General features: G+C 39.5%; 2 protein-coding genes across 2 annotated transcripts; one reads left to right on the top strand and one right to left on the bottom strand.

Annotated features, from left to right (window-relative positions):
- Positions 1 to 127: 127 nt before the first annotated feature.
- hephl1b (hephaestin-like 1b) lies at positions 128 to 27,699 on the top strand. The gene is made up of 20 exons (XM_023291442.3): positions 128 to 244; positions 12,401 to 12,701; positions 14,232 to 14,476; positions 15,834 to 16,046; positions 16,372 to 16,557; positions 16,842 to 17,096; positions 17,930 to 18,098; positions 19,016 to 19,149; positions 19,288 to 19,419; positions 20,020 to 20,225; positions 21,396 to 21,540; positions 21,729 to 21,941; positions 23,603 to 23,819; positions 23,931 to 24,070; positions 24,146 to 24,271; positions 24,399 to 24,505; positions 24,633 to 24,867; positions 25,249 to 25,388; positions 25,524 to 25,677; positions 26,520 to 27,699. Exons 2-20 carry the CDS (start codon positions 12,529 to 12,531, stop codon positions 26,606 to 26,608), a joined length of 3,279 nt encoding a protein of 1,092 aa, XP_023147210.2. The 5' UTR covers positions 128 to 244; positions 12,401 to 12,528; the 3' UTR covers positions 26,609 to 27,699.
- On the bottom strand, positions 846 to 8,882 carry tmem135 (transmembrane protein 135). Its single transcript, XM_023291458.3, has 15 exons — positions 8,701 to 8,882; positions 8,099 to 8,226; positions 7,049 to 7,141; positions 6,897 to 6,930; positions 6,730 to 6,795; positions 5,705 to 5,751; positions 5,533 to 5,574; positions 5,262 to 5,438; positions 5,100 to 5,169; positions 4,800 to 4,967; positions 4,591 to 4,654; positions 4,384 to 4,460; positions 3,788 to 3,886; positions 3,609 to 3,676; positions 846 to 3,217 (listed from the first exon to the last, which is right to left on the bottom strand). The coding sequence occupies exons 1-15, from the start codon at positions 8,836 to 8,838 to the stop codon at positions 3,067 to 3,069; spliced, it is 1,422 nt and encodes a 473-aa protein (XP_023147226.1). The 5' UTR covers positions 8,839 to 8,882; the 3' UTR covers positions 846 to 3,066.
- Positions 27,700 to 27,933: the final 234 nt, after the last annotated feature.

The raw sequence follows: 27,933 nt of genomic DNA on the forward strand, positions 1-27,933 counted from the left end.
GGTGATAAAGGCACTGCCTTGCCCTCTCCACCTACTTGTCTGTGGGTTTGGTCCATGACAGATCCTCAGAGATGTGCACTCCCTGCTACTTAAAGCTGCACACCCTCTCCACAAGTGATCTGTTAATCCTCAGTGGGGTGCAATTCCTCTGCAGACCACCTGGTTTCTAGTGGACAGGAGATCCAGGGTCCAGTCACATAGGAAGGGGCTCAGATCCAGACTGGACAGCCGGGCGTGGAAATAGGTAAGTGGCATTGAAGGCTGAACTAAAATCAACAAGCAGCAGTCTGAGCGTGGTGTGCAGAATCTCAGGGATTACATCATCGGTGGACCTGTTTAGCCGGTAACCAAACTGAAGTGGATCCAGAGACTCAGAGAGCAAGGAACAGATGGGTTCCCTGATTACTCTCTCAAAACACTTCTGTTACTTCAGAGGTGAGAGCTACTGGCCGAGGCATTGACTCAGGAAGAGGTTGAACAATGTTGTGAACACTGAAGCTAGCAGGTCAGCATAGGACTGCAGCAGTCTTCCAGGAATGCCATCTGAATCAGCTGCCTTCCTAATGTTCACTGCACCTTTATCTAATCTTGAGGGCTTGAGATTAACAGTAATTCCACAGGAACTCAAAAAGAAAAGACAACTGATTTGCAGTACTGTGCAAGCGTTTAAACATGTCATAAATGGTTCATTTGTTCAAAGTCCAGCAAATATGACACCTGTTGATGAACTCCTTGTTCTTTTAAGAATCCAAACCTCAACAGTGCCTAAACCCCTTTCACATCAGAAATATTTCATTAAAATCATAGGGCAAGAAACTCAGCTCAGAAAACAAACAAGTCCTGCATTTGGATTCAAAAACATTTTAATGTACATCCTTTTAACAATAATCAAAAACATTTCAAATGGTTAGATTATAATTCTATGATAGATTTAGTGACTATATTATAATTTTTTTAGACACCTCTGCTTTAAACATACATTTTTGCACTGCATTTTTCACAATCATGGCTTCTGTTATAGAGGTCAGGTGTGTCTAAAGCTGGGTTGAAGGACTGAATTCAAAAATTAAAATAAAACAAAAATAACTGCAGTTCAGAAGTATTTATCGATTTAACAGCCTTATATATCTATTATTTTACATCTTGAATGAAATTGTCATGAATGATCCACTTGAAAAAACAGACAATGCATTGGTACAATTTGTGTTGAACACGGAAATTTTACATGAAGCACAGAAGTAGCCACTGTCTCCTTCATACATAGAACCACTGTGAAATTTTATGTCAAATACGTAATTCAAACGTCTCAGAAAACTTGGAAGATTTAAAACACAGGTCAGTTTTTTGTCAAACATCCTTATCTCTCACCAAGAACATTTACAACCACAAGCAGATTGAGCTGTGTGTAAACACAGAACACAGTAGCTGCAAGCAAATGCATCAATGTGTCACCGAATTCTTCTGTAAACATTGATTCAATCAGTGTGGATCTGAAGGGAGAGGCTTCTAGGAATTTCCAGTAAGTGTTGATTAAATGCCACCGGCAAACATCACTTTTTATATTTCAAGAGTTTAGGCAAGACAACCTCATATTCAATCTGAACTGTCTTTGGGTCTGCTTGTGGCTGTACATTCCTTTGACCAAACTATTTAAATCCAAAATCCGACTAAATCTGCAACCAAAATAAAAGGCTCTAAATGAGTCAGCCTGCACTTACAAGCAGGCCATTAGTGACATTCACACATATGCAAACAGTATAGAAAATCTGTTCCCTCCCAGGGCTTCTTCACCCTCAAAGTTCAAATCAAACAATTCCTTCAGACTGTAACGTACAACTGCATAATGTTTACATAGCAGTAACATTAAATATATTTGGAAAAGACCAACCTCTCTTACACATGATTGCTGGCGATATGCAAATTGTACAGGCAAGTTTTAAAGTGATCACATTAGTGCTCTGCATGTTGTGTGTGGATTTTCCACCTTAAATGACTCCACCAAAAACTTGGTTTGTTTTGCACCCATATAGAAAATAGTCTCATGACAGTTTATTGTCAAATTACGTGTTTTCAAGGTGAAATGACTGATAAAAGTAAATTAAAGTTAGATATATTATCAAATCTTTTTGTTCACAAATAACTTCCAACATTGCATTGTCCTTTTATCCCATAAAGCATCTATAAATTTGAATGATTTTACTGATGCATATACTGTGTAGTGTTGGTAAAACCGTCCATTGATTCTGACATAATCATGAATACATCTCCCAATGCTACGATGGACAAAATATTTGATAAGGCTACATAACTATATATACCATCTCTAGCCAGCACTGATGTAAAAAATCAGCAAGTAATAATTTTACACTCCTAAATCACAGACAGAAATCAAATCTCACTGTGGATATTTCAAAAAGATTAGTGAGTTTCACCCTCCGGTGTGAATGCAACCATTCAAAAAAACAAAAATGGGTTCAGTCAGAACAAACTGACAGGTAACTTGTAATATCAGCAAAAAGTATGATAAGAGGACCCAAGGAATGTGTTTGTATCATCAGCCAGGTCATTATTTAAAAAAAAAAAAATAGTATTTTTGCTATTGAATGAACTGACCCAACTGCTACCATATTAGCCTGCCAAATGCAAATTGACAGCTTCAAAAAATTACAAAAAAGATTTCTGTTGTTCATTCAGATATCTTGCATTAATAGAATTTCTCTCTCTATTAAGAGCTTCCATTGGGACTTTGATAATTGTCAATTTGAACGAAATTCTGAATACAATTATTCAGCTTTTTTTTACCAGTTACCTGTAAGTGTTCAGTCATCGTGATTAGGTGTGATTGTGCAGATCGATCCACATTTACACTCTTGACGGCCGTGCTTTCAACAGATATTAGGCTTTTGCATCTTTTCAAAGCACATCCTGCCTCGTAACACAACACCACCACCTATCAGCACTTCTATTAAACCTTTAAAAAATTCTCAAGTTAGTGAGAAAGACCAGCCAGGCTGTCCCGTTCCTGTTGAGGTAACCCTAAAGCCCTTCCAAGAGTCTAGGCCCACGTCATCCGAGCTGGATGTCGCTTCCTGGTAGAAGCACTGTTCGGCTAGCCACTGTGGCGAAACGAGGGTCCAGTTTGGGCACGAAGCCCTTAAAGTCCCTAGAGGCCTGAGTCCCGAACACATCTAGCAACTGTCGGTTCATCAGAGCAAACCTAGGAAAGGAGACAGAAAATAGTCTCTATATAGCATTGTGATGGATACAACTGTCACAAATTACAAGACCTAGTGTATTATGTTGGTCACAGCTTGATTAATAACTAATGACACCCCCCCATAGTATGTCTGAATGTCTGTTTCCTCAAATTTCTCTCTACTGTCATTCAAGTTTTAAACGACTGACCCTCTTATTCCCTTTAATAACATTTAAAGACTGCCAAACTTGTTATATGTGCTATATAAAGTGGTAATCTCTATCTGAAATAAGATATTTTTAATAAATCCCTTTGCATACACCTTTGTACACAACTGATGTTCTAATTATAAACTCAAAAGAAAAAAAAACATTGCTCAACAGCTGACAGATTACACGATACATATTCATACCTCCCCTTAGTTAAACGCAGCAGGAACTTCCAGTATGTAGGCCTGAGGTTCTGCACTTCCATCACTGCCTGCATAAAAGTAGTGAGTCATACATTATATCCTTACTCTGTAAAAAAATAAAAGAATAAAAAAAGTGTGTGTGTGTGATGTACGTATGCATGTGTGTATGTGTTACTTACAGCTTGGAAACAGATGGCAGTGGAGATGGCATATATGATTGTGTCTGCGTGAGGAAAGTAAGGGAACTGTCCAGCCTCAATGCCCTTGAAGTACATGGTCTATAGGAAAAGATGGCATGCGCTGTTAATGATAAACTGGCCAGTATAGATAACCTCTGAATAAGCAGACATACATAGTGAACAAACAAGTTAATTTTCTGTTAAAGATGTTCTGGAAATCTGCTTTATTTCTAAACTACCAAAGTTTTCAACATATTTCAACAAAGCCTTAGTGTGCAAAAAGCAGCCATGTTGGCTTTTCACTAAACCGCTGCATGCATCAGGTCACTACAGTGCATGTATGTATCTTTGTTGCAAGTAATCCTACTTGTATACACTGAATTATAGAAAGAATGTGTTTTTTTATTCATTAATCCCTGATACTGATATTTTAGATATAAACACATTATTTCAACTGTGAATTCTGTTGCTATACTTAAAAAACATTGTTTCTCCCTGAAATTTCGGTGTGCAGTTTTCTAAAATTTTCTCTCTATTATGATCAGTAACAGTGTAATGCATTGTATGAATCTGCTTTATCCATCGATCACTTTTACCTCCACCAGCTTAGAGAAGAGATACATGGATATTGTTGTGCTTTTGTAGAAGAACATTGAGATACCAGCCAGGAAGCCTTGAGGGACAGGAGAGACAGGGAAAAGAGACAGTTGACAAGCCAGGTAAGTCAGCTAAGACATGACAGAATCCCTAGGAGGATTGCTATGCAGGGCTTTTATTTGACAGTTTACAAAATCCTGGCTTACCAGCGATCAGTGCATGGAGTTCATCATCAATGTTACGCACCCAGCGCAACAAGCAGCTTGTTCCCTGAGTGACAGAGAAACAAACTCATGACGTACAGATATAATTAGACAAGAAGATGCGAGAAGTTCAGATCACATGGTTGAGGATAGAGCAGTAGCATAGAGTATTATGGATTTACAATTTTGGCACAAAAATGTACAGAATGTACCTTATAGATACTGACGAAAGAGCCTAGAAAGGCCCCAAGCTGGAAGTTTTCTTTGTTGTAGAAGAGGGAAGGGAGCCGTGAGGGTTTAGAGAACATCTGTCTGAATGCTGAGGGCACTTTAAGACAACACTGAATCAGATAGCCAACGCTGAACATCCTGACAAAACCCTGAAGAGAAAAATGACAACATATCTTCAGTAAATATCATGCACTGAGTTGGAAATAATTTCCATATTTTAACTCCATAACCAAATGAAGGAAATCACAATAAAGTAACATCTTGGATAAAGGGATTCTTACTTTAATACAGTAGGAAATGCAGTTGTCTTGGCAATGTTTACAACATCTGTGTCTTGGACCACGTCTGCATCTGGATTATTAAAAATAAAAAAGCACAAATCAGTACTGGTCGCCATTCCACGTGAACTTGGAATGTGTTTGTGTTGAGGTGTTATCTCTCACATTGATTCCAGTAGTTCCCTGGCATAGGCTACCAGAGTTTTCCTCCTAGAACTGGGCCTTTCTGCTGACGCCTGTAAATCCTCGCCCTCTATAGCAGGTGTCCTCTCAAGTGGCCTTGAGGAGGTATGATCTGCTGTAATAGAGTGAGTTGGAATCTCTTCTTTCCCAATGATAAACCTGTAATAGGAAGTGCCACCATATCTCTAAGCTTTTCATCAAACCACTGTCTGCAGCCTAAATGAACACATCAGTAGGAAGAGGGTCAGCCTACTTTAATGCAGAGAATGCAAAGCCTTTGAGACCATCTTTACTCCTGCAAAAACAAAAAAAGAACAGAAAAATAAATCAAACTTTCAACATTCACTAGTGCTTTGTAATATTTTACGGCCATTTATAATCAAGGCAAGTTTACTATAACAGTGTGTTCTCTGTGCTGCTCTGACCTGAAGAAGAACATATAGAGTGATGCAGTTATGCAGAACAAGAGCACCTAATGGGAAACAGAGAGAGAGGGAGGAAATCAGGACATTATGTGAGACACATAGTCAGCTTGCCATATGACTCATTTCAAAGCCAGGATGAAATGTGGTGAGATCTGTGACGAAATCAGAAGTGGTTACTTGCTGATAAACAGGGATTTGTTTACCCTGTACTGAACTCAAACCAGTTTCCGTCACTGAACTTTGCTGTAGTGGTCATGTGGCATGAGTGGCTAGGAATATTTAACTATACTTCCACAGAAGAAGTGTCTGACAAAGTGAAGTTGGGGATGACTTGTTATATCTAAATATACCACTGTAGATTCAGATATTGTTTTATAGCTGGATAAGCAGTCATGAAGAAATACAGCAATTTGATAACAGAGAGCTTATCTGCTAGGTTGGCTCTAGGCCAGTTCGTGGTTTCTACATCCTTGTGTCCATTTTGTGGACTTTGAAAGCAGATGTGCACGTGGTTTTATTCATACAACAATGGCAGACAGGCTCAATACCCCTTCTATCAAACATTAAAAAAACACAGGGCTTCAGTAGATGTTTCTGAAAGGTTGAAGGTGACATTTCCTTTTTTTTAAAGAAGTAGCAGTTAGTTCCAGATTTAACTGTAGTACGTAATATGATCATTTTTGAGGTGTGACAAGCACAATGGGCAGACATAGCACAGGATTTCTGGAGATTTTTGCACTGTGTTTTGGGTATCATCAATGGAGAACATGTACACTTAAAAGCACGTCCAAAGTCCGGCAGTGACTGGACAACTTCAACTCCTAATGATTACTTAAAAAGAAGTGTACACAGTCTCTCCTCATAACAACCATTTATTTAAACATCAGCTATTTTCCTGGCACATGCAGTGTCAACGCACTTGCAGTCTGCTTGGCTGGGCTTCATGCAGGAGCCTTGCCGGGCAGATGACAAAAAAGTCTGAAAAGTATGGTCTGCCCTTAACTGAAACCTCCCTTTGACCTTACCTCGCCATGTTTGATGGGTCTGATGATACCTCGTGTCACTGCCATGCGGAACAAAGTCTCAGTGGCCTGACAACAAGATTACATATTATATTTACAGATGTTGCAAAAGCAGGTTGTATTGTTTCATATTCAGCAAATAATGTGCACGCTAATAGAGCAGCTCTTACAAGATTGGCCATGTATATTGTCAGCAGTCCTCTCCTGGTGGGGGTGAGAAAGGAAGAGACATGTAGATTCTCAGTGAAAATATTTCCTTGCCAAATGGGTTTGAAACTAGAGGGAGCAAGAAAAATACAGTGAAATAAAACACTAATCTCACCTGCTCTTGCGCTCCAGGAGGATAGCAATATAGGAGGCAGGCAGTGCTGAGCCAAACCCAGCAGACCAGGAGTAGAATCCTCCCAACAGCTTCCTAAAGTTAGAAATATACGTTGTTATTTCACTGTTCTTTTTTTTTTTTAAGCTGAAGAGTAGTGCCCTCAAACACACTATCAGCACAACATATTTTCTAAACAGAGAGTTTAATATCTGAGGACATCCATCATCTATACACCGCTCATTAGGGTCGCTGGGGTCATGAAGAAATATCCCAGCTGACGTAGTGTGATGGCAGGGGACACCCTCTATCGCAGGGCTACATATACAGACAAACAATCACACTCGCATTCACACCTACAGATAATTTAGAGTTATTTAGAGTTGAGCATGTTTTTGGACTGGGGGAGGAAGCCGGAGTACCCGGCAGAAATGCACACATGCACAGGAAGAACATGAAAACTCTATGCAGAAAGATCCCTTGAAGGTGGGCACGTGAACTGGGGATCTATTAGCTGCAAGGCGAAAGTGCTAACCACCAAGACACTGTGCAGCTCTGTCTGAGGACAGTCTATCACTTTTTTTAAAATTATTTTAGAACACGCTTTGTAATTCTGTGTTGTTTATCTCCAAGAGATAAACAAAGCATCTGCTTTGCAAACGCTTTATGAGAGAGAAAATACACTGAACACAATAGTTAAACTTAAAGACTATACACAAAGCACCTGGATGACACTAAATGTAAACATAACTTTAACTCAAACTTCTGTTTGTTTTCAGGAAACCTTTTTCAGGAAACCTACACAACCCACCTTTAAGCAACTCTGACAACTTTGGGAAAACAGTCAGCAAAACCAGTATGATACCAAAGAACCAGACCCTAAATGAATGCTGAGGATTTAGACTTATGTGAATTATATTATTCCGTGTTGCTTTACAAATCCTGACTGTTTTAGCTTCATTTACATTTTATTCGGTTGAACTTCTGAAAACTCTTGCATGTTAATGTCACCTAACATCTGAGATGTGTTTGACATGTGGTGGACCTACAAACCTGAGAATGCAGAAAAAAACAATGTAGAGACCTCCATTGGCGGTGAGGAAAGAGGTAGACCATAGAATCTCTGGGAGAAGCCTTTTCATATAGTAATCCTTCTTCCTTCTCCTTAGAACTGCTGCTATCTGCAATGCACATTTGAGTGGCAGTCACTGTGCTGTAGGTGATCAGATTGGATGCCAAATGAATCCACCATTACACCATGAGTTACAGAACAACAATGAGTAACAACAATGCTGTTCAGTTGTAATAAGCTATACAATTGGAATCTTAAAGAAAAAGCAAAGGACATTAAAAATGACCCAGGCTAAGCTGTTTCAAACAACCTCGAAACTCATCAACAGGAATTGCGTTTTCGGCTGCTAAAGTTAAGTAGCCGGCTAATGTTTAAAGAAACACTGTCTTTTGGGTCATACAGTGCTTTTGCCCTTTTCTCTGCTTGTCCACGTGAATTCCTTGAACTGAGTGCACAGCTAGCGACATGCAAGCTAATCTTTAGAGGTTTACCCAGAACTAGTTAGCTCTACTTGGGTAGCTAGCTAACTTTAGCTAGCTCCAGAGTGCACAGTCAGGAGCACCGACACTGACAAGCCTCTTACCAGGTACAGAGGAGCGTATATTTTGAAGGACACCTCCAGAGCACTCCGGGTTACATCCGCAGCAGACTGCACACACGACGGGTTCCAAGTGTGACCGATCTCGTAGCAGTTGTGCGGTAGTTTACTGAGAGCAGCCATGTCTGTGTCTGTAGACACCGACACAGACAGGAAGGCGGCAACGCGCTGCCGTGCGCGCTCACTGACAGGAACGCGGTCACGAGAAAGAGCTGTGCACGGCGTTATCGAGACCGGAACATCGGACTGATCAATAAACAGTGGTAGAAGAAGATATGTTTTGGTTTTTTTTTTTTGTTTGTTTTTTTTTTTTACCTTATTAGCAGTGCTACTTTGTTAACCCTCCTGTTATGTTGCGGGTCAAATTGACCCATTTTAAACGTAAAAAATAAATATATATATATATATATATATATATATATATATATATATATATATATATATATATATATATATATATATATATATATATATATATATATATATATATATATAGATAGATAGATAGATAGATATATATATATAGATATATATAGATATATATACATATATATATAGATATATATACATATATATATATATATATAATGAAATGAACTTGAAGCTATTGAGTCCATCTACCTGGACTCCTTCACAGTGCTCTCAGAGGATCCCACCAGCCTCACCATCACTGTATCACTGTAACATCAATTGCTGGGGAAAATGGTTCTGGTGGAGGTAAGAGATGTCTTGTTGCCTCCAAGAGGGCTGTGAGTGTCATTCTGAAGTAAACATCCGACTCATGTGTTCCATTTGGGTGGAAGTTCTTCTAAAATGGTCTCCTACCAAATTTACAGCTGTGAGAAAGGATGTTTGGATCCTCTGTTTGTTGCTTTGGAATGCTATGCTCCTTAGTCCTCTACCGCAGTAACAAACTACTAACATACAAATGAGTTTTCTGTCATAGTTATATGACTAGGTAATTTGTGTAGTTACAAACTTCCATTTTGAGCACATTTTTTTTTTACAAAGAGTAGAATGTTGGCTTATTGTTGACCTGCTGCATGCACCAGGTCAATACTGCACATCTTATTTCTAAAGTAACCCAAACTATCTGAGTAAACTGGTTTCTTGTTTGCTTGCAATCATACTTGCCCACACTGGGAGTAAATAAATACTGTTTTGCTGTCCTTGAGTTTCCGGTGTATGTATGCTCTTAACAACACAACTTCTCTACTATAATTAGCAAAACTGTAGAACAAAACATAAATCTGCTTCATGCGCTGGCAGCTTTTCTGTTACTTCCACTGGCCTAGAGAAGCTGTAAGAGGATTGTTATTTTTTAATAATGTTAAAAACATCACAGGTTTATTTATCAGTCATCAATTGCACACTAGAACTTGTGTTAAAATGTAACTCTTCCTCAACCTTAAAACGAAACGTTTTAAATGGGAATCAGATAAGTGTTTATAAGATAAGATCGCTGTTAAAAGTGTGTTAGGTCCAGCCGGTTCTCAAGTCCAGGCATGTAGATTGTAGGAATATACACAGTAGAATGATTTTTCCAGCAATTCTTTCATAAACTTGGTGGTATTGGAGTTGAATACAAACGTTACACAGCTAAAACCAGCTTGAGAATAGCACAGAAATTCAACAGATTTGGTCAAGCTGCAAATTATCACTCTTATGTTTACAGAAAATTATATAGAAATCATCCAGCAGGCATCTAGGTGTACTTCCAGTTGATTCCATACCACACTTAAGCACTCAGTCAGCATGGGGCCTGACTGAGAATACATTCAAGCTCAAGTAATCTTGTGGAACAGTATGTTCCTGCCTGGGGTTTGGATTTCAGAGGACGCAATGTATCTACTATTTAGACAGAAAAGAACACAACCAACTCCTGACCTGAGGGACTTGACCCCATGGTGACCCACAAGCACATACCAGAATAACGTGACTACTTTGTACTATCAGCTTTGCTTGTTTCTAATATTTTCCAATACAATCTCTACACTTAATGTACTTGTTTTCACACTCTATCACTACTATGTTTGGGGTGCAGACTGTCCAGATTGCCTTGTAGGGATTATAGAAAGCTCAAAAATCCCACTCACACACACAGACACACACACAGACACACAAAACAAACACGAAAAATCACCAGAATGAATACAATATGGTCGTCTGTGTATTATCAGCGTCCTACATTTGCACTGTGAGCGGGAAAGTCCTCATTTCACTGAGGTTGCTCTGATTGTACTGCTCAGATTTTGTCAGCAGGTGTCAGCCTCCTCTACTTGCTGTGAAACATGACAGCTTCAGGCTGAAAGATGCAGGGTTGTAGCTACTGGGTCAAGGGGAACGTGCATCAGTGTGAGCTGGCTTCAAAAATTTCCATGTGATCAAGTGCAGAGGTTGCACATTATTGCTGTGTACATGTCTGGGTGTGCTGACAGTGTCACATCGAAACTTCCTATGAACGATTCAGCTATACTGACCAAGCACGTGGAAGCGTGGAAGGAATCTGTTTCCTAAATTAGCTTAGACACACACACACACACACACACACACACACACACACACACACACACACACACACACACACACACACATACGCATACGCACACACACAAAACATGCATCACAAAACAGGAAAATAAATGTTTAATGACTATATACAGGTACAGATATGTGAAAAAGAGCATGTTTAGATGCAAACCAAAAGTTTTGTGCCAGCTGTGCAGCTTCTGATGATACAGGGATAAATACAGTAATTAATAATAAATACAAGATTACAGACACTTAGTATACATGAAGTAAATAAATGATGTTGCTGGAATGATGGGATGAACAGGTATGTTATTTTACAGCAGATACGGTGATTCAGGGTTCAGGATTCAAGATTTGGAGTTGCAGTGGTTTCTCGGTGTCGAACAGTGAATGGATGTCAGGATTTCTTTGGAGAAAGCTGTGCAAAGCTAAGGATTTTCAAATTAGTTTCAACTATTAAAAACACTACTTCTTGTATTACAGTTTAGCATTTTGTTACTTTAATAAAGTTTATGTGCAGTTTGAGATGCCTTTGTTCATGGTTACATAGAATCCTTAACTTTAATTTGAATTATGTCATCAACAACTTTTGGTTACCAGGTGGTGTATTTAGGTTGTAAAAAAAAGTTTAAAACCTAAAAGTATTATTATATTACTGGATTGCCAACAATTCATTTGATTATAATGAAATGTTTCACAGCCCAAGTTTTTTCTTGTTAGTGGCTGATCTAGAAACCACCAAACCATCTACAAACTAGAGGTTACAACTTCATTCGAGCCCCAGAAAGAAAGAGGTGCTGACATGTTGAAAGATTTAGTGCAGCGACGTTTACACTGTGTGAAAACTCTGCTGATGGTAGGGCTAGAAAATTTGTATTTTATTCATCAGACATGGCATCTCCAAATCATACCTGTGCACTGAGACCTAATCATGTGCTTATTTATCACCTCTGGAAAGTCAAACTGGCACACCCATGTCGCCTGAGTTTGCTCTTTTGAATAAGCAAATCAATTATTTTAATTTCCCAACAGGCAATTTCAATTACCTCGAGCAATAATTAACGTGAGAGAGTTTATCCTCATCTGATAGCTCTGGAGGCGGTCACACTGTCGTTGCCCTGTGGCTGAATAGACTAACTGTTTTCCTTTGCAGAGTTTCGTAAGTGCTGGAGTCCCGGCGCGCCAGCATACTTTTCATAGAAGAGTCAACCGCTTGTTCCTCTTCATCCAAAACGCGCGAAGCACTCCAGTCCTGCGCCCGAACAGAGAGATCATCCGAACATGACACGGGCTTTGTGTCTGTTGGCGAGCTGTTTGCTGGTTCTCCTCTCCTCCGCCGTGGAAGGGAAGAGCAGCAGGGAGAGAGTTTACTACGTGGGGATCATCGAGGACTTCTGGGATTACGCACCGAGCGGAAAAAACCTGCTTAACGGGAAAGACGTCGAAAACGATGAGTGAGTTGTTATTTGGGAAAGCATGTTCAGATTAGTGAGGATACTTCATGCCATCACCTGTTTATCTAATCTGTCACGACGTATCGAATCCACACGGATCGATCTGAAGTATGTGGGATGAAAAGAGATTCCCGGTCAAAAAAAGGAGTGTAGAGGATAGAAAAAAGAGAAGTTTTAGGTCAAACGCTGTGTCATCTTGTTGGGGTGTGATAGTGTCTAGACCTCAGAAGAGTACTTTGCTGGCATTGTAGCAGATGGACAGGGAAGATGACAGCAGTGAATGACTGTCCTCTCTCATGAGATCAGAGGTTTACTTTACTGTGTGTTTCTCTGAGCAAAATAACCCAGAAAACACAGACAGTGTATAAATAAGAGAGTAAACTATTTACGTCACACTAGCAATTGTGGGATGTTATATAAATGTGAAGTTGCTCTGCTCCATAAATATATTGGAATGTTCAAGTCTGGAATTTCTAGACATTGTGTGACCCTTGGATTTTGAGTTCATTTTCGGATGTATAGTCAAAACTACAAAATAACTCTGTTAACCTGAGTTGCAATGGATATTTTGTATGTATTATACTACAGCATCACTCCAAATAACTGATGAGGAGTGAATTCTTAATTAGCAGGGTGTGTGACAACATTTTTTCGATGTGTTTGTGGTGAAATGCCAAATAGAATATAGCCTTTTTAAAGAAAACACGATAAGGCCTGACTAAATTGCACACAACACATAGTACAAGCAATATGCATATAATTATATTTTTTTAATTAAAGAAAACCTCGTGTAAAAAATAAAATCCAACCATCATATGAGATGGATATTATTATAGATGTGATATTTAAAGGTGTTGGGGCTGTTTATGCCACCATTTATCTTCTTCTTGTCAGAGAATCAAATAAATGTTACAATCATACATAATGCTGGACTCTCCGTCAGCCTGTTAAATTTCCCAATACTGGTTTTCCCCAAAACATGCTGTTTTAGCACACACTAAAAATCATGTTTATCTTCTTCAAATATAATGTTTTTGTTCCCTTTTTTTTTTTTTACTGATTATTGTATTGATAGGCAGATTTCTACAAATGATGCTTCTTCTATTTTGTGGCTGTCATGTGTCGGCCTTCATAACTAACGTGATCTTATGTAAAATAAGCATGTGACCAGGGGAGAGAGCACAGGAGCCCTTAATTGCTTTTACCAGGGGCTCAATTAATTCTGTTATCAGACTATTAGCAAGGTTGGAATTTTACCTGTTAGACAGTAAACAGAGTAATATAATCTCAAAGATAAAGCTGAGCCTTTTGTGAAATCTGACAATATGAGCGACAATGTCATTACGCCTTTTGCTATATTTGCACAACCACATGTGCTGTTGAAGCTGACAATAATCTGACCTCTACTGTAAGAAATGCCAAAACAGGATTAAAGCTGCTTCTTTCTCATCTACCTCCTGAATCCTCTGTGTAAACACTGCACTGTCTGTATCTTTCATTCGCATTGTCTCCTATCCAATACAATCTCAGGCATGCATCTGTATTCCTGGAAAGAGGGCCCCACCGTATTGGCAGTGTTTACAAGAAGGCGATGTACCGACAGTATACAGATGCAACCTACAGCCGTCAGGCTCCTCGACCCGAGTGGTTGGGCTACATGGGACCCATACTGCAAGCAGAGGTCGATGAGGTTATCGTGATCCATCTGAAGAACTCTGCGTCCAGGAACTACACGATGCATCCCCATGGGGTTTTCTATGACAAGAGTGCAGAAGGTAAAGCGTCCCATAATGGCCAGACTGTATATGGATGGATTAAAAGCAATGCTGCATTTACACACAAAGAGAAACATACGCTATCAAAGAGGTATCATTCAGGGTTTCTTCTAAAATCACATATTTATTCAAATGTACTGTAATCCCTCAGATGAAAAAGTCAGCTGCACATATGTGGAAATAATTTAGTAATATATGTATAATGAATTATTCTATGCTAAGTGGATTTTGTGCCCAGCTTTTATGATTCAAACAACAACGTAAAATTTAGGAAAGGTTTATCAAAATCCAGATAAAGTTGCATTCATATTAATTTAAAATCTGATACTACATATTTGTACACTTTCAGCCAAAAGTTTGGACACACCTTCTCATTCAGTGCTTTTTATTTATCTGTATTATTTTCTACATTGTAGATTAATACTGAAGATTAGCACTTTTTTGATTAAAACATGATTCTGTATGTATTCTTTTATGGTGTTGGTGTCTTCACTACTAATCTACAATATACGAAATAATCAAATAAAAACCACTGAATGAGAAGATGTGTCCAAACTTTTGACTGGTAGTGTATGTTAGCAGACAGTAGTGAATCTGGCAGGTCACAGAGAACAAATGAGGCTGTTCTGCTAAACACTTCCTTTAAGAGAGCATTTTATTCAAGCCATAGTGTTTTTCTTCTGGGAAAATAGTTATTTTCCTAAGCATAAATATATCATTATGATAGCACCGGAATATTATTATTTATATTATTCTGTGCAGGGTTGTCTCTGATAACAAGATAATAACAGGTTTAAAATAGAGAAGGACAAACAAATATCATCTAGACAGAATGAGTCAGTTTAGGCCTATGTAACAATGCATAAAGTGACGCCTCACAAATTCAGGAACTGAGTGGCTGTCAGCTATGTCCCCCAAGTGTTCTGAACTTTGCAGCTCTCTGTTATGCAAGACCAAATCACTCCCCTCCACTTACGTGGGAGATGTATCCTGTCTGAGGAAATCTGAGAACCTGTGGGAACTGAAACTGAAACTAAGTTGCTGGCATTAAGATAAGTGCACTCATAACTTCTTTTACTCTTTGACACACTGGCAGAAAGCCACAGATATTTTTTAAAAAATAAATATGACCTTGATTTGGGGAATCTCCTCTGCAGAATGTGTTGTTAATCTTTTTTGTAGTAGATGAATCTTTTATTTCATGTTGAATATTTGCAACATCATTCTAAACTAGTGCCTACAGCCATGACACTGAGCATTCCACTCGGTTAAAGTGAAAGCACCCGAGCTCAACTGCCTCCACACTTCAGGGGTAACAGAATGATCTCAGAGTAAACACTGTGTATTTGTCTACCAGGGGCACTCTATCCAGATGGGACATCAAACAGTTTGAAGATGGATGACCATGTTCCTCCAGGAGGAAGCTACACCTACCGCTGGGAGGTCACACCAGAATTTGCCCCCACAGACGCTGATGCCAACTGCCTGACCTGGGTCTACCACTCTCACATAGATGCCCCCAGGGACATCAACTCAGGACTTATTGGAGGCCTGCTAACATGCAAGAAAGGTGCAAAGACGTGAATATATGCCATTCACCTCACTTCAGAGGAAAAGTTTCATGTGTCTGTATATTCATTGTGTGTCTGCCAAATCAAATCGAATCTATTGAAGCTGTCCGTGACTTAAACAATGATTATCCCTTAGTCATAGTTTCAGCTTTCAGTTTATTTAAGCCATTAATAAAAACAAGCAAAACTCTCCCCAGCTTTAAGCGCTTCATGATTACATTAAAAACTTGCCAAGGAAAGCTTCACAGGAAAATGAAAGACGTCAGTAAAGTGTGGGCAAACAAAGATTAAATGTGCCTTTTTTATATTTCTTTCTGAGCGCAGGAATCTTGAAGGAGACGAATGGACTAGTTTCAGGCCGCAACGATGTGGACCAGGATGTCTTATTGATGTTCAATGTGGCAGATGAAAATCTGAGCTGGTATCTGGAGGACAACATTAAGAACTGCTCTGATCCTGCTGGAATCAACATAGAAGACCCAGACTTTAAAGAGTCAAACATGATGCATGGTGAGAGACCTCTAAGGTTGTTTTATCATTTATTTGTAATATTAGATGTTTGTTTGTTTCTTCGACAAAATCTAAAAAAAATTGTCACAATTTTTTTCCCCACCTTTCTATATGAGTTGTCTGCATCATAAAATTATTTTAAATGATTTCAAAATGAATTCACTTTACATCACGCTTAATATTATTAATTCCGTAAAGAATTCATAAAGGCATGATTTATTGTCAAAATGCATCCTTTTTGTTCTTTCATCTTACCCCTGTCTGTGTTTTGCTCTGTGTGACAGCTATTAATGGGTACATGTTTGGTAATCTGCCCGGAATCAAGTTATGCCAAAACCGTCCGGTGGCCTGGCATTTGTTTGGCATGGGTAACGAGGTAGATGTTCATACTGCCTTTTTCCATGGGAATACTCTGCTGGACCGTAGCCACCGCACCGACACCATCAGCCTGTTCCCAGCCTCGTTTGCGGCAGCTGAGATGGTCCCAAAAGGAAGAGGGAAGTGGCTGCTGACCTGTCAAGTTAACGACCACTTGCAGGGTAGGACACCTGACCTTTAACCTCTGTGTCACCTTTAATCCCTCAGCTCTGAGACTTTACTGGCACAAGAGAATGCATTTTTTGTGGGGTACTGCTGCTTTGTTGAAACAAGATGTTCTGAGCATTCCCACAGCAGAGCATGCATTTCTACTCAAAACATGCCAGGACTTGTGGAGACAATGGTGCTGCTGGGCCTTTGTTGTGGTCACATACAAGTGCTCTTTAGATACTTCAAGTGTGCTGTGTTTGTTCCATCTTATGGGTGGCTCTTTGCATGGGTGAAATATGGTCTCGGTACCAAAGATTTTGATCTCTTACAAAGCAATTCATGGCACACTGAAGAGTTTGTGAACATCTGAAACGCCTTTATTTCACCTGTCAATATGTATTTAATGCCAGGACTTGCATTCAAAGGCTGTTCAAAGTCCACTGAATATATAAATGAACGAGCCACACTTGCTCAATATGCTATGATTGACCTTGACACTTGTGAAGTACCACACCTTTGTATCAAACAACTTGCTTCCTGTAATAGCCTATTCTTATACCTGTCCCTTTCAGGAAAAGTAACATTAATATTTTACAAATCTGTTTACTCTACAAATCACACCATTGACAGTTTTACATAATCTGGATCTGAATCTCAGATGCTGGAAATTAACTCTGGTTTAATAGCTGCTCAAAGGTAAGGACATGCAAACTGACCCCTGGAATCATTTTATGAACCATTAACTCCGACCCTTTAGACTCGTCAGGCGAGACGAAGGTCCACATTCACCAGGGGCGTTTACTCCTGTTAATTGTGTCATGTGCAATGTATGTCTCTGTTCCAGCTGGGATGCAGGCCTTTTATGAAGTGGAGTCATGTGACAGTGAGGTCGGCTCCACAGCAAGCGGTGGTGTTGTGAGGAATTACTACCTGGCAGCAGAGAAGGTCCTGTGGGACTATGCTCCCTCAGAAAAGGATTTGATGAACAATGTGTCCCTGACTGAGGCTGACAGGTGGGCAGACATGTTGATATCCAATTACCAGTCTAATCAATGGTAACAGAGCGCCACTACAAAATTAAAATCTAGCCGTTGTTTAGCTCAGCGTAGTTCAAAACTTGACTCAGAGTTTGTACTAAGCACACCATAGCTCACTGTTTCTCCCAGACTAGTTCAAGGTCCCATAGTGTGCCCCTTCTCAGGAAATTAATGAAAGTCTCACATATCCTTAGAATGTGTCTTTTAATTTTTAAACTCAGAACCCTGCAAAGATGGTTGGTGGCAGCTGCTTATTCTAAATGGCTCAGCTGGAAGCAGTGGGCAGTGAGGGGGCAGAATTTTTATGATAAAACATTTGAGCTAGACGACTACTGGTTCGTTATGTGGTACATAGCAGCTCAGTACAATTCTTACTGGATTGTAAAGCTGGGAGGATGTCTACTTATGAGTGGGCTTAAGAAATGGCAGACATAAACATCTTCACACGTTAACAGCTTTTACTTTACGCATCCAAGTTTTTAACAACCACAAAACATAATGCAAAAAACACTGTACGGGGCCTCTAAATTATCCTGAGCCATGTATTGTTTCGTTTGGCATTTTATTCACTATCAGTCTGCTTTTCCTTTAAGGCTGGCCTTCTGTTTGTGTGGTGGATTATATGTGAGCTGGCCATTCATGCAGTGAGGCAGGTTTGTTGTGTCTAGAATAAACAGTGTGGATAGTTGTTGCAGGGACCCGGTTTTTGTTGATCTCTGACCTGGCATAGTAAAACCCCTCTGACTGACCGTTGTTTATTCTGTTAAGATTCTCTGAAGTGAGAAATTCCAGACTGCTTCTTCATTTAGGTCACTCAGAAAAACTCTTGTCCATCCCCCTCACTTGCAATGTGTGTTTCTTTCCTCCCACAATCCTGCCCATTCCTTTTATAGTGCATCCGAGGTGTTTTTTGGCAGAGATGGTGGCAGGATTGGAGATCGATACTTGAAAGTGATATACAAAGAGTACACAGATGATACCTTCACCACTGCTATATCACCTGACCCTGGACACCTAGGAATTCTGGGTAAGATCTCTTTCTTTTATCAATTGAAAATCAGACTCCCTCTTTTATATTTTGTTTACTGGTACACTGTTGTATCGTTCACCGTGGTTGTTTCTACTCCTCCTATCTGGTTACAGTAGTCTTCTGCTTTTTGTCCAGGTCCAGTTCTGAGGGCAGAGGAAGGTGACACTCTCAGTGTTACGTTCATGAATAAGGCCGATAGAAACTACAGCATCGAGCCTCATGGACTTCACTATGACCAGCGCTTCCAGGGAAGCAGCTATGAGGATGGTGAGGAAGCAGCCAGTTGCATTGCCACACATTCTACTTGCATAGTCAAGAAAAAAGTAGCTGTGATTGTCTTTTAACTGTAAGGGGAGATAATTCATTCTTCTGTCTTCTGTACAAAAGCTGGAGGTGATGCCCAAGATTGGCACAGGCATAAATCTATATGAATATTGCTTCAAGAGTAAAGAAAAAATAATTCTTTACGCCTCTGATATTGGCCAGACAAATGTTAATTGGCCACAGAATTTTCTTAACTGGGAGAATTCTTGCTGAAAAGTTTGACAAGATGACAATGTATGCACAAATTCAAAAATGGTAACAATTAGTCACACAAAGTAAAATAAAAAAGAACTAGAATGTGAAAGAAGACAGACATTGCAAGTTTTTTGGGTGCATTCTTAAACAGCAGAAGTCTATTCCTAAAGATCAGTTGTTTTATATCATTCAAGCTGACAACATGCATAATGAGAATAATACAGTTACTATTGTTTTTGGACACTAAGCAAAGTGATGGGAGAATCACAACTTCTTCAACTGTTGTCTTTGCAGACGCTGAATTATAGCAGGCCTGATTATTTTAGTTCTATGTCTGCATTACTGTAGGTGTTAACAAGCCAGGCTCCCACGTTGGTCCAGGTGAGAACTTCACCTACACCTGGCAGGTACTGGAAGGCCCGTCTTCATATGACTCTCCCTGTATTCCCTACCTGTACTTCTCTGGCACCGATCCTGTCAAGGACACCACCTCTGGATTGGTTGGACCTCTGCTTGTGTGCAAGAAAGGAGCGCTGGGAAAGAAAGGAACACAGGTGCGGTTTTATTATGTATTCACACACACACACAAAAGTCTTACATTTAGGTGAATTTAACCAGTAAATGTACAGTCAGATAAATATTTGGACACTGACACAGTTTTCAGCATTAACTGCAGACTTTCAGCTTTAATTTGAGGGTATTTACATCCAAACCAAGTGAACGATTTAGAAATTACAACACATTTTATCTGTGCCCTCCACCTTTTTAAGGGACCAAAAGTAATTGGACAGTTAGTTGCTCACCCGTTCCATTGTCACGTGTGTATTATTCCACATTATTTCATTTACAAGGAGCATATTAAAAGTAAAGAGTTCATTTCAGGTATGGCATTTGCATTTGAAATCTGGTGAGGTGAACTCTCAATATAAAGTCCAAAGAGCTGTAACTATCAGTCAATCACACCATCATTAGGCTGGAATATCTAAATAAATCCATTAGAAAGATATCATAAACAATAGGTGCAGTCAAAACAACTCTTTGTTACACTCTTCAAACGAAAGAGCGCACTGGTGAGCTCAGCAACACCAAAAGACCAGGAAGACCATGGAAACAAGGGTGGTGGATGACAGAAGAATCCCTTCGCCGGTCAAGAAAAACCCTTCACAGCAATTGGCTAGGTGAGGAACATTCTTCAGGAGGTCAACGTATCTGCAAGCAGGAACTGAAGACAGCAGTACTAGAGGCCTGGCAGAACATCACCAGGAATGAAACCCAGCGTCTGATGATGTCTAGGGGTTCCAGACTTCAGGCTGTCATTAACTGCAAAGGATTTGTAACCAAACTTTAAAAGTGACAATTTGATTTATGATTATTTTAGTTTGCCCAATTAGTTTTGGTCCCTTGAAAAGGCGGAGAGCACATCTAAAATGTGTTGTAATTCCTACACTGTTCACCTGGTTTGGATGTAAATACCCTCAAATAAAGCTAAAAGTCTGCACTTAAAGCACAATTAGATTTTTTCATTTCAAATCCAATGTGGTGGTGTACAGAGCCAAAATGCTGAAAATTGTGTCAAGGTCGAAATATTTGCCTGACTATGCTTTTCCCCCGTGTCACATGACTATTAAATTATGGTGTTGATTGTTTGTGTGCTGTTAACTTCAACTGCTATCTGCAACCCCCCTCCTTGCTGTTTCCTGGCTTGTCTGTGTATTGTTTAACAGAAGGGCATGGATAAGGAGTTCTTCCTTCTTTTCTCCGTCATGGATGAAAATATGAGCTGGTATTTGGACGAGAATATTGAGACTTTTGGCAGCAGTGCAACAAATCCAGAAGACGAGGGCTTTCAGGAGAGCAATAGGATGCATGGTAATCAGTGTCTTTGGTGCAGGACGTATGTTTTTACTTCAGTTATTTAGTTTAAATGCTATTTGATCGATACTGGTAGTAGCTCATATACCATTAGTGTCATATTTTGAGAAATAATTCTGGTACTTCTGTTCCATTTCTTCACTTGTCTCTGTATTTTTCTGATTATATCATACTTTTCAATTCAGCTGTAAACGGACGCATGTATGGGAACCTTCTCGGACTCGAGATGTGTGCCGGGGACAAAGTTAGGTGGTACATCCTTGGACTGGGTACCGAGATAGACATCCATGGTGTTTATTTCGAGGGGAACACCTTCGAGAAACATAGCACAACACGTGACACAGTCAGTGTGTTTCCTCACGTCGCTGCCACTGTTGTCATGCAACCAAACACTCCCGGTTAGTCATATTGCTCTCTACATACACACACTCGCAGGCATATGCTGTTGCCACTTGAAAACCATGTGCTTTTCTATCACACACATTGTCAGAGTACATCTATGTTTCAGGGTTTGTTTGACAGGCACGTTTATCCTTCACAAACATGCTTGGATTTTCTTGTATGAATGTCTTCCTGTGACGTATACACAACTCCCAACACAATGCAAGAAGGGAAATGTCAAAACTACCTGTAGTATATTTAGAATATTTACATTATAATGATATACTGTAAGGCCTTTATTCTTGCCCCCCTACATAGAAATTCTACAACAAATTTGTTTATTTGCAAATCTGGACAATTTCATAAGGCTGTCTCTTGTGTTTTAATTGTTTTGTTTTTTAATTCATTGTATTTAGGTATATTAGGTGTTCAAATCACTAACATGAGTTTTTATAGGCAGCCTTGTAATGAATCACTGTCAGGTATCAAGAGAAAATATCATAAATACAGTTCAGTATGACAAAGAATGTAGTAATGACATCTGGCTCCAATCTGGATTGGTGAGATTTCTATTTAATGATTAATGCTATCACATGTCAAATACAGATACAAGTGGTGCACAGGTCATTAGAATACTGGATTGTTATCTCTGCTGTAAAATAGTTGTGTCTGGGTTTCCACAAGTCCAAAGATCGGCAAAGGAAAATTAGTAAGCTAAACTAAGTGTTTCCCCAGAATAGGTTCAGTCAGCCAGTTGATCTTAAATTAATTTATTCCTGCTTCAGTGAAAACTCCTGAATCTATCAATATGCAAATATTTTGGATTTCAAATTTGCATAAAATGTAAATCATTCTGCAGAGAAAACTTCAGTCATTAAACTGAAGTATAAAAGAGTTTTATCTGTGGGTCAGATAGCACAAGACACACTCTAAATCCGTAAAATACAACAAACTAACCCACCATACAGACATTTGCAACGCCCTGCCAATGACATGTCATTGTAAAAATGCATTTTCTAGCCAAAAAACAGCAATGCAGGTCAAAGTGGCTCAGCTTTGCAAGAAAGCTGTAAACCACAGATGTATTTTGGTATTAATATTTTACACTCTATGTACAGTTATTGCACAAATTATTGTTTAACATTTTCTTGAACCTGAAAAACTGAATGGGTATTGTCTTTCTTAAGGAAATATATGTGTGAACAATTATGAGGCTCTTAATAATGTAAATAATTATTCCCAACTCAAAGAATAAACAAGATTCCCAGTCTGCTTAGTCTCCATTTTTAGAGTAACAAATAAGTAGCACAAAATAACAAATAGCCACATTTAACTTTTCAGTATTTTTGCTGTGTCTAATGAGCCCTCCATCCACAGAATCCATCAGTTTCTTGGTCTGCTCACAATCACTTTTTGTTGAAGCTGCAACCACAGCCCCCTTATTTCCTCCCTCACTGTAAATCTCACATTTGAGAATAGCTCAAAAGTTATGAATAGCATTTAGGTGAGGAGAGTAAGGGGACCATCCCATTATTCAATCATGTGAGAAGCCTTTGCTGGTTAGCCAAGTAGTGGAGAAGTTGGTTTCATGTGATGTAAGTAAGTCAGTAAGTAAAATGTATTTATCTAGCTCCTTTCACAGATACAAAATCCTCAACCTTGTTTCATCCTCCGACAGGTTTTTTTGAGGTGAGCTGCAGATTGACAGACCACTACTCGGCTGGCATGAGGCAGCATTACAGAGTGAACCAGTGCCCAGGAAAAAAAGTGAAGCGCACAAACACAGAGCCAACTAACACTGTACAGTATTTTATCAGTGCTGAGGAAATAGAATGGGACTACTCACCTACGAGAGACTGGGAGCGGGAGATTCACCATGGTACATTAGAGGGCAGGTGTGTACGCAAGATAATTGTGGGATGATGTATTTCAGTGTTGGAGTCTGTGATTAGTGGCATAACTTATTACTGTTTGTTAATGGAAGCAAATTGGTACATGTCTCCCAGTGCAGGCAACACGTTTCTGGAACCAGGGAAGGACAGAATTGGTTCACGCTATAAGAAGGCGGTGTATAGAGAATATACTGATGCAACCTTCACAGTTCAGAAGGAACGGTGCCCCAACCAGCAACACTTGCAAATTATGGGTGAGTTTAGCTGCTCTTTGTGCCATTTTTCCTATGAAAAGACTGATATGACATGAAATTTCTTCTATCCTGTAGGTCCGATAATCAAGGCAGAGGTAGGAGAGCAGATTGTGATCACATTTAAGAACAAAGCCAGCCGACCGTACTCGATTGCCCCACATGGCGTTAAGGCCAGTGGTGCACACATTCCTGTCGATCCTGGTGAGAATCACAACCAATTGAATGAAATGTTAACTGCTTCCGGTGTTATCTAAGGATCAAGCTATGAAACTCTTCCTCAGTAGTATTGTGAATAATTCTTGTTTGTTTTATGTTCTCTTGCCTTCAGGCTACATTGTCGAGGTGAAGTGGGATATTCCTGAAAGCTCTGGTCCAGGGATCACAGATCCTAACTGCATCCCTTATGTCTACTACTCCAGTGTTGATTACATTAAGGTACATGTTCCCTACATGTAGTAACAGTCACATAGAAGCACATAACTTCCAGTATAACCTGCATGTTTAAAGAGTAGCTGAAGCATTAACTGTTTGTGACAGAGTGGCTTCATTTGTTTATGTTCAGGATCTGTACAGTGGTCTTCTGGGGCCTCTGGTGGTATGCAGGCCTGGGACTCTGACGCCTGGCGTAGGATCCGACAGAAAGAGGATGGACATGGAGAAGGAGTTTGTTCTGTTCTTTATGGTGCATGATGAAAACCAGTCCTGGTACTTGAAGAACAACATTAGGACATACCTTGATGTCGACCCGGAAACCTTTGTGGCAGATGAAGGCTTTGCAGAGAGTAACATGATGCATGGTAAGATGATAATGAAGAATAAGACAGCACAGAGAGCAAAAAGCTCTTATACATGAAAGAATTTAAAGACTTGAGAGGTTCAATTTGCAGCTAGGTGAGAAACAACTAATGATCAAAGATAAAATATATAAAATGTAATAAAAAGAATGAAACATTTGCTATAAATATGTAAAACGAACTTTAAAACCTTCCATTAAAGCTCACACACATGAAAGTGCATCAGGTAAAGTCAGGCCAGCAGAACATACCACTGCTCTTCAGCACACAGGAAGGAATATATTGGATCAAGAAAATAGTCACTTATTGTTGAATTTGCCTTTGATAAGTGTTTCAATCATCTTAAGCCCACTGTCTGATTCCGTGTGAATGTGTCTCTTGCAGGGATCAATGGTCTAATGTATGGTAACCTCCAAGGACTGGTGATGAGGCAGGGCCAGACAGCTGCCTGGTATCTAGTGGGTATGGGCAACGAAGTGGACATGCACACTGTTCACTTCCACGAAGAGACTTTTATCTACAAGGTTTGCTTACGGTTCCTCTTGGCATGAAACTTTCTATTGCTCTCACAAGGAGTTTCTTGGATCTGTTTTTTTACTTAATTCCTATTTTTTTTCTCCTGTTTGTTGTACATTATATGTTATGTGTGTGTATGTCAGACGGACCGTGCACACCGAGCAGACGTCTTCGATTTGTTCCCCGGGACTTTCCAAACTGTAGAGATGGTGGCCGGATTCCCGGGGACATGGCTGCTCCACTGTCATGTGGCTGATCACATCCACGCCGGCATGGAAACCACTTTTACAATTAAAGGTACTGAGTATGCACACAGGTTGGAAGTTAAACTGAATGAGATTTGTCTAACATCTCACTTTTGTCTTTTTTATTTCCAGAAAAGACCCCAACTGGTTAGACCTATTTTCTTAAGGAAATGATGTGCAAATTATTCTAACACCTAACACTACATAATACTAAATTGCAGTGTTGTACCATCTAACCTGAAACTTAAATCTTCAATGCATTACTACATTGATTATTAACATACAATGCCAATATATTTTAAAATTGGGCTTTTTCATAGCTGTCATATGGAAATTAGTAGAAACCAAAGCATGTCTAGAACAGCAGATGAAATACAGTGAATGAATTGCAGAAAAGAGACTACAACATGTATAAAAACTGGAATATCCCTCAAAAAATGTGGATTTATTTGCTTGTGATCTGGTTGAGGCCAGAGCAAACCATTCATTTCCCTTGTCTAACACAACATGGGTCAAAAGTAGGACAGCAGATATTTTCTCTGTACTGTTGTGTAATGCAAGTGGAATGTGTTTTTTAAATGTTATCTTTCTTTGCGTAGGTAGCACTGAGTATAGGGAAAAAACAATAGAATTTGGGTCAGCTACCCCTGGGACCCTGTTGAAAGATATAGTGTTGCCGAGTGCATTCTTAACTATATAAATGTTGATAAGAATTAAAATCATTGGGAAGTTTAATACATTACCAGTTTTAAAGAGTGAATTTGACAAATACATCTGTTTTGAGAAATTTTTAAATTGTGTCCTGCAATGGAACATATAGGTAGTAATTTTGGAAATTTGTGTAAGACTTTAATACTGTTTTTTGACTTCCATTTTCACTTTGGTAACTTGCAGGTTCTGCAACACCAGGAACTGAAGTCTCCATAAAGATGCTGCTGCTCTCACTGGCACTCAGTCTTCTGGCTGTTGGTCAATTGCACTGACGAAGGTCTCTGACAGTAGATTGTGTGACCACCGCAGTGGTTGCTGATGCACTATAAAAACATATCTGGGGACAAAATCACTGTCGCATATTTGTTTGGTGCAGGTCATGTATGTAAATATCAATCGATGATCAGGCCAGTCAAACTACACTGCCTGGCCAAAGAAAAATTCACACACTCTAATTTTTTTTTGGACCGACTTTAGCTTTGAGTATGGCACTCATTCAGTGTTGCATCATTTCTATAAGCTTCTGCAATGTCACAGCATTTTTTTCTGTCTAGAGATGCATTCATTTTTCTACCAAGATCTTATACTGATGATGGGAGTCAGACCGCTGCGCGAAGTCTTCTCCAGCACATCCCAAAGATTCTCAATGGGGCTGAAGTCTGTACTCTGTGGAGGCCCATCTCTGTGTGACAATGATGTCTCATGCTCCCTGAACCACTCATTCACAATGTGAGCCCCATGAATCCTGGCATTGTCATCTGGGAATATGCCTGTGCTATCAGGGAAGAAAAACTCCATTGATGGAAAGACCTGGTCATTCAGTATATTCAGGTAGTCAGCTGACCTCATTCTTTGGGAACATAACGTTGCTGAACTTGACCAACCCCAGATCATAACCCTGTACCCACCGACTTGAAGGCACTAGCCATGATGAGTGCATCACTTCATCCACCTCTCTTCTTACCCTGATGCACCCATCACTTTGGAACAGGGTTAAATGAGAAGCTCCTCACTGCATCAGCTAGGGTTAAATAAGTTGTTGCAGCTGAAACATATTCATCACTGCAGTAATTATCCAATAGAAGACTCTTACCTATTTGCTTAGTTAAATCCAAGTGGCGACTTTTTTTTTTTTTTGGCCAGGCTGTGTGTATCGATTGCTGTACAATCATGTATAATGTTCAGGATTATATTATTTCTTTGAACAAAGAAAACATATTTTTGTGAACTGATTCTGTGCTGCTGTGTTTTCCATTGGGTTGAATTCTGCTCAGTGTTGTTAGATGAGCTGTGTTTTTCACAGCACTGCTTCACCAAATATTTGATTTCAGTTAAGTGCAATAAAGGCATTTTTTCAACTGTGCTGTGGTATTTGTGTGTGAGTGGTGATTTTTCACTGTAAATTTTTCACGTGTGAACATTACACAGCTCCACAAGGTGGCGTTCAGTCAATTTGGAAACAGAGTTGCTCAGGCAACAGGTCAGTGATGGCCCTCTGTGGAATCTGAACCACTGCCTAACTTTTTTTTAGTAGATTTCATAAAAGTTTATCATTCCTAGTCCGCTCACCATACACTCACCATACACAACAATATGT

This window comes from Amphiprion ocellaris, chromosome 14 (genome assembly GCF_022539595.1).
Source record: "Amphiprion ocellaris isolate individual 3 ecotype Okinawa chromosome 14, ASM2253959v1, whole genome shotgun sequence".
In the NCBI taxonomy this organism is placed as follows: Eukaryota; Metazoa; Chordata; class Actinopteri; family Pomacentridae; genus Amphiprion; species Amphiprion ocellaris.

Excerpts from the sequence above, each read along its gene's own strand:
- tmem135 (XM_023291458.3), bottom strand. The coding sequence starts at position 8,838 with ATGGCTGCTCTCAGTAAACTACCGCACAACTGCTACGAGATCGGTCAC. Across the intron at positions 5,170-5,261 it reads AGGGAACTACTGGAATCAAT|ATGCAGACGTGGTCCAAGAC; the intron begins GTGAGAGATAAC and ends TTAATAATCCAG. Across the intron at positions 4,968-5,099 it reads GCATTTCCTACTGTATTAAA|GGTTTTGTCAGGATGTTCAG; the intron begins GTAAGAATCCCT and ends TTTTCTCTTCAG.
- hephl1b (XM_023291442.3), top strand. The coding sequence starts at position 12,529 with ATGACACGGGCTTTGTGTCTGTTGGCGAGCTGTTTGCTGGTTCTCCTC. Across the intron at positions 14,477-15,833 it reads CTATGACAAGAGTGCAGAAG|GGGCACTCTATCCAGATGGG; the intron begins GTAAAGCGTCCC and ends TTTGTCTACCAG. Across the intron at positions 24,071-24,145 it reads GCAACACTTGCAAATTATGG|GTCCGATAATCAAGGCAGAG; the intron begins GTGAGTTTAGCT and ends TCTATCCTGTAG.